Raw genomic sequence first — 14952 nt, forward strand, 5'->3', positions numbered from 1 at the left:
GAAGTGGGCAGGGGACGGACGGATGGTCCTGGGGGGGGGGGGGGTGGGGGCTGCTGTTGGGAGCGATGGGGGAAGGGAGGGTGGCGCCGGGGGCGGAGGGGGTTTGGGGGTGGAACCTGCTGGTGCCAGGTCCCTGAGGGAGACAGTATCCTGGCTGCCGTCGGGGAACGCCACGTAAGCGTACTGGGGGTTTGCGTGGAGCAAGTGCACTCTCTCCCCCAACGGGTCCGCCTTGTGGAGTCGGACGTGCTTACAGAGAAGCACGGTTCCCGAAGCTGCGAGCCAAGTAGAGAGCGACACCCCGGATGTGGACTTCCTGGGGAAGGCAAAAAGACGTTCATGCGGTGTACGGTGTATTGTTAGTGGCAGTGCAGAGTAATGAGCGAATGGAGTGGAGTGCATCAGGGAGGACCTCCTGCCAGCGGGAAGCAGGGAGGTTTCTGGATCGTAGGGCCAGCTAGACGGCCCTCCATACCGTCCCATTCTCCCTTTCTACTTGCCCGTTTCCCCGGGGGTTATAGCTTGTCGTTCTGCTGGAGGCGATAACCCTGCTGAGCAGGAACTGACGCAGCTCATCACTCATGAATGAGGATCCCCTGTCACTGTGGATGTAGGCGGGGAAACCGAACAGAGCGAAGATTGTGTTGAGGGCTTTAATGACGGTGGCAGACATCATGTCGGGGCATGGGATGGCAAAGGGGAATCTGGAGTGTTCGTCGATCACACTGAGAAAATATGTGCGATGGTCGCTGGAGGGGAGGGGGCCTTTGAAGTCCATGCTGAGGCGTTCAAAGGGGCGGGAGGCCTTCACCAGGCGCGCGCGGTCTGGCCGGTAGAAGTGCGGCTGGCAGTCCCTGGTGATTGTCCTTGCTTCATCGGCGGAGTAGGGCTGATTTCGTACCTTAATGAAGTGGTACAACCGTGTGACTCCTGGGTGACAAAGGCTGTTGTGCAGGTCCCGGAGTCGGTCTACCTGTACGCTGGCACATGTACCGCGTGATAAGGCGTCTGGAGGTTCGTTGAGTTTGCCGGGGCGATACATAATCTCGTAATTATAGGTGGAGAGCTCGATTCTCATCTTTGATCTTGCCCCGCTGTGTGTTGTTGAACATGAAGGCTACCGACCGTTGGTCAGTGAGGAGAGTGAATCTCCTGCCGGCCAGGTAATGCCTCCAATGCCGCACAGCCTCAACGATAGCTTGGGCCTCCTTTTCGACGGATGAGTGCCGAATTTCTGAGGCATGAGGCGGGAAAAGAATGCCACGGGCCTGCCTGCCTGATTGAGGATGGCAGCAAGGGCGACGTCTGATGCGTCGCTTTCTACTTGGAAGGGCAGTGTCTCATCTACAGCGTGCATTGTGGCCTTGGCAATATCAGCTCTCATCCGGGCGAAGGCCTGTTGGGCCTCGGTCGTCAGGGGAAACTGGGTGGACTGTATGATTGGGCGGGCCTTGTCCGCATAGTTTGGGACCCACTGAGCGTAGTACGAAAAGAACCCCAGGCAGCATTTGAGAGCCTTGGGGCAGTGGGGGAGGGGGAGCTCCATGAGGGGGTGTATGCGGTCGGGATCGGGCCTCAGAGCTCCGTTCTGGACCACATAGCCGAGGATGACTAAGCGGTTCATGCTGAACACGCACTTCTCCTTGTTGTAAGTGAGGTTTAGGAGAGTAGCGGTGCAGAGAAATTTAGCAAGGTTGGCGTCGTGGTCCTGCTGATCATGGCCGCAGATGGTGACGTTGTCTAGGTACGGATAGGTGGCCCGCAACCCGTACCGGTCGACCATTCGGTCCATCTCCCTTTGGAAGACCGAGACCCCGTTTGTGACGCCGAAGGGGACCCTAAGGAAGTGGTATCTGCCTCAAAGCTGAAGGGGACCCTAAGGAAGTGGTATCTGCCTCGAAGGCGATGTATGGACGGTCCGATTTACGGATGGGGAGCTGGTGGTAGGCGGATTTCAGGCCTACCGTTGAGAAGACCCGGTACTGCGCAATCTGGTTAACCATGTCAGATAGGCGTGGGAGGGGGTACACGTCAGGCTGCGTGTCCCGGTTGATGGTCTGGCTGTAGTCCACGACCATTCGGTGTTTCTCCCCAGTTTTATCTACTACCACTTGAGCTCTCCAGGGGCTGTTGCTGGCCTTGATGATGCCTTCCCGAAGCAGCCGCTGGACTTCGGACCTGATGAAGGTCTTGTCCTGGGTGCTGTACCGTCTGCTCCTGGTGACGACGGGTTTACAATCTGGAGTTAGATTGGTAGATTGGCAAAGAGTGAAGGTGTGTCGACCTTTAGGGTCGCGAGGCCACACACGAATTTCAGAGTTAGGCTCTGGAGGTTGCATTGGAAGTCCAGGCTGAGGATTAGTGGAGCGCACAGGTTAGGGAGGACGTAGAGGCGGAAGCCGCTGAATTCTATGCCCGGGACCGTGAGCGTGACCGTACAGTACCCCTGGATCACTGCGAAATGGAGGGCAGAGAGATTTTTTGGTTGGCGGGGTGTATCGTGAAGGAGCAGCGCTTTACCGTATCTGGGTGTATGAAGCTTTTGGTGCTCCCGGAGTCCAGCAAGCAGGAGGTTACATGTCCGTCGACTTTCGCGCTGGTGGATGCGTTGGTCAGGTTATGCGGACGAGACTGGTCGATTGACATGGAGGCGAGTCTTGGTTGGTCGTCGGGTAATGGGGCGGCTGGTGAGCCCGGGTCCTGGAACGCTGGTGGTGCCCATGTGCTGAGGGGTAGACAAGATGGCAGCGCACGAAGATCTTGAGGGTTACAAAATGGCGGCGCCCATGGAATGCATGTTGTGGGGGTGGAACAAGATGGCGGCGCCCATGAAACGCACGTGTTGCGCGGAGGGGAAGATGGCGGCCCCCCCTGGCCGCACGCGGTCTGAGGGGGGGATGGCGACGCCCATTGTCCGTGACCGAGGGGGGTGGGGGCTATAGCGGCTACTGAGCAGCCTGGCACACCGCGAAGAAGTGGCCCTTCTTCCCGCAGGCTTTACAAAGGGCAGCGCGGGCCGGGCAGCATTTGCGGGGTGCTTCTGTTGGCCGCAAAAATAGCATCGGGGGCCCCCGGGATTTGCTGGCTGGCATGCAGCGTAGGCGTAATGGGTGGGCAGCACCCCCGCTGGGGCGGCTTTCTGTGGGTTCCACGAAGCGTAGGAGGGGTGGGCTGTGCGGCTGGGGGTGTAGGACTGGACGTTGCGCAGGGCGACCGTCATGGAGAGCGCTCGCGTTTTAGTCTCTGCGAGGTTGTGAGTGGCCCCTTCTAGGAGCCACTGGCATATGAGATCTGACCCAATTCCCCAATCAGGAGGTCTGAGTGTTCCGTGGCCGTAGCGGCCTTACAGTCACAGTCCCGGACTAGTGGGATTAGGGCCCGCCAGAAGTCTCCTATGGACTCACCAGGGAGTTGAGAGCGAGTGGCGAGCGCGTGCCTGGCGAAGAGCGTGTTCGTTTTCTGTGCGTAGTTGTCCTTGAGTAGAGTCATGGCTTCGGCATAGTTCGGTGCGTCCTGGATTAACGGAAAGACTTTGGAGCTCAATCTGGAATATAAAATCTGAATATTCTGAGCCTCCGGAACAGGGGTTGGTGCCGCGTTGATATACGCTTTGAAGCAAGCTAGCTAGTGCTGGAAGTCCTTTCTGGCGTCGCTTGAGTGCGGATCCAGCTGCAGGTGATCCGATTTGATATGGAGGTCCATCCTTAGAAACTGATAGCAATAAATTGAGGCACGATCAATTGGACAAAGACGATAGTTGAATCCAACTGAGGCTTTATTGCTATCAGATGTGTGGCCTCCCACAGCCGCTGGCGAAATGGCTGCTGGCTGGAGGACATGCATATTTATACCCCGCCTCCTGGGCGGAGCCAGCAGGCAGGGACTACCGGCGAACCTGTAGTACAGGTCCTACCGTACATCACCTAATCCAGGTGCAACAGTGATTTACCACATGTACTATGGAATGAGGGGAATGAAAGATAACAGATTCTAAGAGAGTCACTTCTTCGAATGCCTCTATCGCCCACGTGGCACAATCCAGGGCCTGCGCACATCGATGTAAGCCTGCCACCACGGGACCCAGCCTACATGAGTAATAGGCTACTGGCCATATCTTGTCCCTGTATTTCTGACCTACCACCGCTGTATAATGTTCCCCCCTGATTGTCACAGCGGAGGTGAAAAGGTTTAGTCGAATCTGGCAACCCTAGGGCTGGGGCTAAAGTGAGGGTCTGCTTTAATTTGTTAAAGGCTGTGACTTGCTCTGGGCCCCACTCGACTCGCTCCCGGGACTGTCTCCCTCCCCTGGTCAATCTTTGCAATGGCTCCGCAAGCTCGGAGTAATTCTCGATAAAGTTCCTACAGTAGTTGAATAGCCCAATGCCTGCCTAACTCCTCTTATGGTCTGGGGTTTTGGCATTTCTAAAATAGTTTTCTTCCGATCCCCTGGAATCTTTCTCTCCCCTTGTTTAATGTGGTATCCCAAGTACACCACTTCTCCCCGCCCTAACTGCGCCTGCTTGGGGTTGATCTTAAGCCAACTCGCTGTATGGTTGCTAAGGTCCGGGTGAGGGCGATAATGTGGTCTTGCTTCCCTACTGAAGCTATTAGATGTTGTCTACATACTGGAGTATGGTACTCCGTGTCCCGCTAAGATTCACTTGGGCGACCAGCTTGGCCATGTGCCTATGAAAAATGGCCGGACTATTGTGAGAGCCTTAGGGTAATCTAGTCCACGTATACTGTTTTTCCCCTACGGTAAAAGCTAATTTGTCCTGATGATTTTCCCCCACTGGAACAGACTGGAACCCGTTGGCTATATCTAAGACTGAGAACACATTCTGTTTTGGGCAAAGGTTATTCCAAATAGTGGTCAGATTTGCCACAATGGGGTATTCCCTTACCACGTGTTTGTTTAAGCTGGTGTAATCTACCATCAGTTGGTACAAGCCGTCTGGCTTCCTCACCGGCCAAATTGAGGAGTTAGTGGATGAGTGGGTCTCTTTTACTGTCCCCTGAGCTTCTAATTCTTGCACTATCTCCCTTACTGCCTCGGTCGCTTCCTGTTTTATGGGATACTGCATATGTGGTGGGTGTGGGTCTCCGGTAATGGTGACTGGAGTCATTTCCAGGCTCCCACAATCTTGCTTGTTTCTGGCCCATACTGCTGGATATGCTTGTGCTATTATTCCCCACATCCCCTGCTGCCCCCAGTCAGTGTTGACTGAAGCCATGCTGTGGATGCGATGCCAGGCCTTCCTTCCCCACCGACCTACATTGTATGGCCCTTTCCACTCAATGGCCTATGTTTTAGTGTTTATTACTGCTCCCAATCGCTCTAGCCAGTCTATTCCTAATATAGTCCCGTCAGCAGTCTTGCATACCCAGATTTGGATTCTAACCGTGAAATCTCTGATTTCTAAAAGGGTGGATTTGCTTAATGTGGCTACACGGAACCCATCCCCCACCCCTCTGATCTGGGTTGTGCGACCGGTTTAGGGTAAATCTATATCGGTGATGGATGTTGCTGCCCCGGTATCTATTAACATTGTGTTCGGCTGGCCCCCTAACAGAGCATCAACAAATATCCGGGAGTCCCTTTCTTTACCAGTGAGGGCTGAAACATGTCATTGCCTTAGTGCACTGAACATCTTCGCGAAGTCCTTAGCTGAAACCTGTATTACCGATCCTGGGGCACTCGACCCCCCCCTCACTGCCGTTTAGGGCTGTGGAACCCTGACCTTCCTTGCCCCCTCCCTTTGCCGAACAATTTTCCTGCTCGTATCCTGGTCTCCTGCAATTCAGACATCTCAGGAGTCCCTGTTTGGGTTCTTTCTTGCTTTTACACTCCCTTGCGAAATACCCTTCTTTCCCGCAGGTGTAGCACTGCCTTCCTCCTCCTAATTGTCCTACGGAGCTAACCTTGGACCCCTTTCCTATGTTAGCCTCTGCCTTTATAGCCCATGCTAAGACCTGATTAAAGTCGTTCCATACCGGAAGTCCCATATCTACGATCTTAGTTAGGTGCGGACCCATTCCATCCGTTAACATTTTTAAAAAGGTTTTGTCATCTCTACTGGGGGCTACTGTCCCTGAATGATGCTTGAACGCCTCAAATTTCTTCTCTGCGTAATCCTCGATCCTTTACTTTGGTCCCTGTTTAAGTAAGGTGATCAGTGTCCAATTTGGGCTCCCTCTCCCTCGGGCAGTTCGCACTGCCATTGTGAAGGTTACAAAGTGGGCGTCTTTGTTTCCCCCACCCCTCTGCGTGACCCACATGCAATCCCTATATGGTTGTGGCATGCTTGCCCATACCAGTGCAGGAGTCCTTGCCTTTAACAATAAATGGATATCATCATTGGTTAACCAATGAGCCTCCCGTAATTCACCCAGTTTATCCCAAAAAGGGCCATTATCATCCTGTCGTTTTAGAGAGTGCAGTTCGTTCAAGATCATTTGTTTTTCCCCAGCTGTGAAGGGCGTTTGAATATGCTGCTCAGTGGTTTGGCCTTCTACCATTTTCCTCACTACACGCACTGGAGCTACAGGCAACGTTTCCTCCGTTTCCTCATAAGGAGGGGGGAATGCATAATCCCCGTGCATTCCCTCCTCTGATCTGTCCCAGTCATCCTGTAGTCACTCTCCTCCATGACACGTGGTGCGGTCGGGGCCACAGTCCCCAAAAATCTGCCCTGCGGTTTTCTCCTGCCCCCTTCCTGTGCGCGTTGTACAGCTGCTACTCTTGCCTCCTGCAATTCTTTGCTCCCTATGTTCCTTAAAATTGCAGTTGCAATTATTACCCCCTTCTCATACTTATTCTTGGTTTGGCCTGCCCACCAGGCCTTCTGCTCAGCCGCGGGTGCGTCTGGTAGCATATGGCAGTAACCTCCATCATCTTTAATTCTCTCAGTGATGCCAGATATTGCGACTCTGTCACAACCAGCCCCATGATGCACACCGCTATCTTCTCCATCGTGTTCAGAATGAATGCATGTCTGTCCCCTGCCAGTTCTGTTGTGCCCCCTTTTATGATGGGCAACTATATCATGCAAGAGAGAATGCAGAATCTTGACGATTATGTTGTCCTGTTTCTTCAAAGACCCATGAATCATTGGTTGACATTCCTGCCAAAGCTGGAAGTGGGTGTGAGGCTGTCATCAGTGTGTGAGGGTGAGGTTGAGTTTCTGAATGTTAGGCATGGATTTTAGGTGCTGGGTGGTGTGCGGTGCATTGAATAGCATGTACGTTTGGTGGTATGGTGGATAGGAGATGTCCTTAGACAATGCATTCACTGACCTTTCCCATCCATGTGAGATAATTAAACTTCTTTGGGGTCAGATTCCTAAAACTGACTTCCAATGTCATCAGTTCCTCTTCCATTTAAAGAATATACCTTGAATATCCCTCCTGTTCCCTGATGGCATTATGCCATGTCTCTTCTTGTCTACCTCCATGACTAAGTCCTCCAGTAAGAGGTCTTACAACACCAGGTTAAAGAAGTCTTACAACACCAGGTTGTAAGACTTCTTACTGTGCTCACCCCAGTCCAACGCCGGCATCCCCACATCAAGTCCTCCAGCACCAGGGGCTGGATTCTCCGCCCTGCCGCGCCACGTTTCAGGTTCACCCCGCCGGCGGGATGCTCCGTTCTACTGTCTGCTCAATGGGGTTTCCCATTGTGGGGCAGCCACACGCCATCAGGAAACCTCCGGGCTGCCAGCGGAGAATCCAGCCCCACATCAATAGAACCTGGGGCCTTTCTCTTTGCTCTATTGAACAACAATCTCCTTTCATTCAGTATATCTCCCCTTTAAGTGGGGCAGACTGATTTTAAGAGCTGGAGACTATCTACAACATGTACCCATCTCACACAATGCCAGGCCCCCTGTTGAGAATTCAGCCAGCTAACAGCACAAGTTATGCCCGGCTTCATACTGAAATCATGGAAGTGAGGATGCAACACAAATTTTGAGTGCTGGCTGCATCACTAAGAGTGGTAGCAGACATATTGTGATCACATCCCCTTCACATGGATGTGAATCAACAAATGTATAGCCCCTGGAGTTTTATTTGCTCTCATCAAGATGTGTTGGTTCAATTATCTCTGCTTTTCCCAGTACAGGAATGCCCAAATTTATTCAGTAGGGATCATTTTTAATTCTTCTTCGTGGTGGAGAGCATCATTCACCAGGAATGCACATGGGGAATTTGGGTGCACATTGCCCACAAATTTCCAACCATTCACTCTAATAATCCGGGAATTGTAGGTTGTGCATCCCTCAATTTCTGATACACACCAATGGTTTCCCAGCCAGGGGTGTAGACTCAAAACATTACCACAAGTTTATTTAGAGATTCAGCATATAATCAATGTACAATAGAGCAATAAATTAGAATTAGCACCCAGTAATGCTGATTCAGCTGGTAAACCCTTAAAATGCATATTCGTGGATAGTCTCAGAGCAACTGTAATCTGTGCAAATGTTTCTGCTAATTCATGGAGTAAGGAGATCATAAAATGTCTGCCTTAAGGTGTGAGGACATAGCAAAATGCAGATCTGAAGGGAAGCATGCACTAAACAGAGTATCCAACGGGTATAGCTAACAATCACATAGAAGGTAACACTGAACCCTGAATCCCACTCGGCAGAACAACAAATGAGTTGTAAATGGGGCTCCCAATCCAAACCAACACCATTCTTGCTGAGTTAGTTTAAAATTGAGAGTTTGGTGCCAACAATCCATCATACTTGGAAGGATTTGAAGATAATGTACAGCTTCAAGAAAATGCCAAGGTAAGCAACGAAGATCATTATCAATTGTCTCATGTTGCTTTCAACTCTTCACACTTTAATGTTCTGAGTCATGGCATAGCAACAGTCCTCACTCAGTCATTTTATGATTTCTTTGATTCATGGGTCTTTGAAGAAAGAGTTTCCTTCCTTTAAACATGAACTGGCGAGCAAATCAATTAGACCATTTCACAATGCATCACAAGCTAGTCTCGATAGATTTGCAGTTCCACACCTGCAGGCAAGGATTTTCTGCTGTTCAAACATCTACAAATTTTTTTCAATGGAAATAAGAATCAGTAGTATGCAAAATGGCCTTCCGACTTGCATCATGTGTAAAGTCACAGTATTCCATATCATAGAATTTACAGTGCAGAAGGAGGCCATTCGGCCCATCGAGTCTGCACCAGCTCTTGGAAAGAGCACCCTACCCAAGGTCAACACCTCCACCCTATCTCCATAACCCAGTAACCCCACCCAACACTAAGGGCAATTTTGGACACTTAAGGGCAATTGATCATGGCCAATCCACCTAATCTGCACATCTTTGGACTGTGGGAGGAAACCGGAGCAACCGGAGGAAACCCACGCACACACGGAGAGGATGTGCAGACTCCACACAGACAGTGACCCAAGCCGGAATCGAACCTGGGACCCTGGAGCTGTGAAGCGATTGTGCTATCCACAATGCTACCGTGCTGCCCCTTTAAAAGGCCTTGGGGTTTTCCTTGATCCTACCCGCCAAAGATTGTTCATGCCCTCTCTTAGCTCTCCTAATCCCTTTCTTCAGTTCCCTCCTGGCTATCTTGTGTCCCTCCAGCGCCCTATGATGTATAAATCCTGAATAAATTTACATCTTTTCTTTTAATTGGTCATTAATAAGCAGAAAAACATCAGTATGTGATCAGTATTCCTGTGCACCACAGCTCTTACAATTTGAGGGATTTGGGACAAACATTAGTGCTTAATAGTGCCAACTAATGATATGACCATACTTTAAATGTGTGAACTAACTCAAAACATTCAGAGCAAATTAAACCCTATATCACTATAGGGTTTAATTTGCTTGTAAGAGTCTTTTACAATCCTCCCGAATACCTTAGGTTATTCAACGAGTCTTGATAAATGAGTGAATTGAGTTTCAGTCAGTCACCATCTGACCATTAGCTTTGAAATGTTGACACGCCTCAGGCTAAGTCAACAATTTTAATGATGTCTAAGGGGGAAACATGGATTTTTCTTGAGTTATTTGAGTTAGCTGACTGACAATGAATTTTAAAGTGAGTTACATGCTGGTTTCTCTTTGAATAAATGCAACAATGTTTTTTTCACAGACATGGAAGTGAGTTTTTTAAGGCAGCTCACACAAATGACACCATCAGTATGAAAGCCTTATTGATAAGTGAAGAATTTGACCCCTACGTTCGAGGTATATGCTTATAAATTAGAAGCTTAATTTCTTTTGGCTTTGTAGCATTAATTTTGCTTTCTCTTTGCCTACCGCTTACCAGTCAAGAATCTGATAAGATATCCATCTCTGGATGCTTGCCAATGACATTCTGTTGCTCAGAACAGATGCATGAGTGTAGTCCAGGTTAGTACTTCAATTCTGTCATCTCTAGTACTTCTGCCTGAAATCTCAACTTTGATTACAATCTCACTTTATAAAGAACCACCGAAAACACCACTCAACAGTTTGCCTTACATATTTTGCCTAGTTCAGCCTCTGTCCTTTCTTGCTTATATTTCCTTAAAGCTATTGCCAGTCAGAGTGTAACTTCTTTCCAACAGATAAATGGACTGGCTAGCCTAAACTCTACAGTCACACAATATATTAGCTCTGCAATTTGTAGCTTGAAGAATGAGAAGGGAGAAAAGATAAACATTCCTGTGATGTAATGTAAACCCAGGAGAATGACAAATGTCCAATGTTTTGATATTTTAAGAGGAAAAATACATTCATGATGAATGTACACCGACAATACAATTTGTAGATATAGGTTAAGTTCATAGCGAACTTCCCCCTGATGACATATATTTTCTGTTAGGGTCAACACAGACCAGATTAATCTCACCAACCATAAATACAGCTCTTGGGGTGTCTATCTAACAGTTACTGAGGGGATCTGTGCTGTAAAGATTAGGTTCAGCACAGAGACATTGCAGAGCTGTACCATCTGCTGTAAGGATATTATTTGTGCCTGTATTTCTTTCTGAGGCTAGATTATAGTCTGCAAATCAGTCAATCACCTTTTCTTGACTTACCAAACAAGTTGGTGCTGTTTTTTTCAGAAAGGCCAGCGTTCGTATTGCCTTACTTGGTCAATAATCTTCATTTCAAACAAGAGGGACTCTAAAAACATCCTTGACATCCAGTGGCATTACCGTCACTGATTCACCCACCATCAAATTCCTGAGGGTTACCATTGAACAGACCTTAACTGGACCAGTCACATAAATGCCACAGTTACTAGCCCAGTCAAAGGCTGGGTGTTCTTTGGTGAGTGGCGAACCTCCTGCCTCCCTAAAGCTCCTCCATCAACTACAAGACACAATCAGGAGTATGATGGAATATTCCCCATTTACCTAGATGAGTGCAGCTTAAACAATACTCTAGAGTCTTGAGACCATCCAGGGCAAAAGAGCCTGCTTGATCAGGACCCAATCCAACACCTTAAATAGCTACTCCCTCCACCAGTGGTGTACTATCGTTGTAGGGTGTAACAAAGCAAGTTCACCACAGAAAATCACCAGATCGTCTTTGAAAATACCTCCCAAAACACCTCCCAAAACTCTAACCTCGACCACCGAGAAGGACGAGAGCAGCAGGTGTAGGAATCACCATCACCTCCCAGTTTTCACCAACTCGTGCAGCGTCCCAATTTGAACATATATTCGGTGCTAGGTCATCGACATCCAACAGCATTTTAGTGATCCTTCCACCAAATGGACTGCAGCAGCTTAAGAAGAAGGATCACCGTCACCTTCTCAAAGGCAACTAGGGACTGATAGTATTTGCTGACCCTCCTCGTGATGTATACATCCCAGGAATAAAAAATTTTTAAATATATTTTTATTGAAGTTATTCTACTTTAATAAATAACCCAACAAAACCTCCTGACACAATAAGGGAACCCCTCGAGATTCAGTACACCAAATTGGGACCTGCAACAGCATGCTGCCTACCCAAGTAAGGAAAAGAGAAACCCACAAGAGAGAAACACCAGGATTAGCCAACAAATGTCAGACATGGACCAGCAGCATACATTGTTACAAAAAAGATACACGGGTGGAGCAACGTACCCTTATCAGAGACAGTACACTGCCTCCCCAGGGGAAGTCTGGCTTCAAAAAGGAGGGCATTCAGGAAGTCACTTGGAAGAGGGCATCTATCTCCTCCACTCAGCCTACCCTTGAATTGAAGAAGAGCTCCAACAACGCCAATCCACAGTACTCAGATTCTCACTCAAACCTTGCAGCCCACAGACTATTACTTCCCCAGTGGAACCTTATCTCGAGAGGTGGAGCACACCAGGAGTCCACAAAAGGTGACAACTCGGGAAGGGAAACTCACTCCACCACCCAACTGACTCTTCGCCCAACCTAGGTAAACACAGTTGCTCCTGCCCTAATTTACGCGATCAAGCGACCACTGTTACTACTCACGCAGCCAAGAGAATATTGAAGTGGACAAGTCAAAAAAGGATTAACCAAACACGCCTGGATGTGTGCCAATACACATTTCCCCCTCATCCAATAACTCCAGAGATGCCAATGACAAAGAAGAATCACAAGGAACCCAGTCCTCTCTAGCAGACATAATCAGTCAGGACATTCGTAGGCGATAAGCACAGGTTCCATAAACTCAAAGTAACAAAAATACAAAGGAAGAACACAACATAGATAGCTTTAACTAAGGACTTTCCTCAACCATAATGAGGACTTACATAGCCATACCACCCACACCAACCATCCACCCAACAACCTGCCGTGGCTGTACTCATCTTCTCTATAAATAAGGTGAGGGGTGTCTAAAATGTACTCCATCTTTGTAAATGCAAGGATTACAGCACATGAAAAGAAAGCAAGATACGCATAACCCTCATGTCACATTACCGACGCAGTATGTGCTCATTTATCATATACTCTTGTCAGAAAAAAGACAATAACATAATATCAACGGCATAGTTGCAGAGGGATAAAGTTCAGGATTATCGATGAACTGCAGGATAATAACACCATCTATGGAACCTAGAAAGGCCAAAGTCCTAACAGTGATTGTCGAGCAGCATTCAGGATCCCTCCACAGTTCCATCGAACGAAATGCCTTCACATCCACCATGGCATCACTCCGGCACCCAGGCAGCAAGAAACCTAGGACTTGCAGGAGGCGACGGCCTGACGTGTCCAGCCACCTCCAACCCCTCTCGACCAGCATCGAGGTCAAGATAACGTACTACCAGTGGTCGGGGTCTCCAACCGACCCCAGGCCTCAAAGACCGGAAACAATGTACTCTGTCAAGCTTGAAACACTCAGCCTTCAAATTGAGATTATGAAATCATGACAGCCAACTTTCAAGTTCGGACGGGAATTTGTCCCTTCTCCCCACCAAAGATCGGACACACAGTACACTCCCTATCCGTCCCAACTCCCCGATTCAGTCAAGATAAACGACATACCATGCAACAGGATTTCCAAGGACTGAAGGCAAGCCTTCACCAGGGAGATTGATTTATCCAGTAATAAGGTTCTCTTCTCCACTATTCTCTGATGGATATTTCACAGTTCATCAAAGTGAGCACTAACAACCTGAGCCATGAAGCTGAGATCATCATCCACAACATCATATGCAATGGCAGCTATCATCCTGATGCCAACAGCACTGTCGAAGTGTAGGCCTGCTCACCAGCACAACCACCGCTGCAAACTGGGCCACACCCCAGCCACCTCTGATCACCTCAATCGAACAAGTATTCCCTCAGATTTAACTTGGCTCCTCATCACCAAAATCTAGTCAGGATCTTCCAGGGACACAGAACAAGACATTTACCCCAAAAGCAAGTAATTATGGGATGTACATTAGGGTAAAAGAAAGGATTAAAAGATGAGCGGAACCAGAGTTTGCAAATACGCTCCCATGCTCATGTGATCACGTGATCCCCCTAAGAATTTTTTAAAATATAAATATTTTTTAGTGTCCTTTTTCACATTTTCTCCCAAATTTACATCCAACAATAAACAATAATCAGTAACGAATGTAATGTCAATCCCCATATCAATAACAACGATCCCATCCTCCCACCAAACCCCAGACATTAGCCCGTATGTTAACATAAACAAATGACAAAGAGGAATCAGGAATCACCCATAGTCACCATTAACACATATAGTCCCCCTCTCCGCAACCCTCCTAGCAGCACCCCCCACTCCTAATGTTTGATGTGATCCAATTCTCAAACATGCATAATGAATAACGCCCATGAATTGTAGAATCCCTCCATCCTTCCCCTCAGTTCAAATTTGACCTTTTCAAGCGTCAAGAATTCCAGCAGGTCTCCCCACCACGCCAGAGCACAGGGTGGAGAGGTTAAGCTCCACCCTAACAGGATCCGCCTTCGGGCGATTGATTAACAAGGTGAAGGCTACAACATTCGCCTCCACGCCCGTTTCCAACCCCGGCTGGAATTATTTTTTTTAACTGCCATTTAACTTGGCACAACTGTGCAAATGCATTGAAGTGTTAGATTCACTAACGCCCAGGAGGTTTTTGAGGGTTCTCATGTATTCCTTCCATCTTAAGTAAAGTGTTAAAGTTTGGAGCGATATCACTTAAGTGAATGTAGAAAGATTGTTTTTTGTGGTTGGTTTATTACCAACGAGAAGTCACCAATTTGAAATTTCCATTGAGGAGAGAAGTCAGGAAAATAATTCTTTGCACCAAGTTAAGACAGCACATATTTACTTAGCATATGGGGCAGTTTAGGTGGAAACCATTGTGCCTTTTAAGGAAGAGAATTTAAACATTTGAAATCTTGGAAGATACAAATCTATGGAGAAAGCAGAGCAGTGGAATAGTTATGGATTGCACAAGCATAAAGCTGGCATAGCCATTGTGGGCAGAATTGTGTACTGTGCTGAAAACTTCTTTGGCTCTAACTG

The 14952-nt window shown here is 48.3% G+C and overlaps 1 protein-coding gene across 1 annotated transcript in view; it reads left to right on the forward strand.

Moving 5' to 3' along the window:
- The window catches only part of LOC140389853 (transient receptor potential cation channel subfamily V member 6-like), a 54713-nt gene that overhangs the window by 13756 nt on the left and 26005 nt on the right, over positions 1 to 14952 (forward strand). Inside the window, exon 2 of the mRNA XM_072474430.1 lies at positions 10127 to 10221. Coding sequence (XP_072330531.1) covers positions 10127 to 10221 — 95 coding nt within the window. The remainder of the gene's footprint in view (positions 1 to 10126; positions 10222 to 14952) is intronic.

The sequence above is a fragment of the Scyliorhinus torazame genome, chromosome 14 (assembly GCF_047496885.1).
Source record: "Scyliorhinus torazame isolate Kashiwa2021f chromosome 14, sScyTor2.1, whole genome shotgun sequence".
Taxonomy (NCBI): Eukaryota; Metazoa; Chordata; class Chondrichthyes; order Carcharhiniformes; family Scyliorhinidae; genus Scyliorhinus; species Scyliorhinus torazame.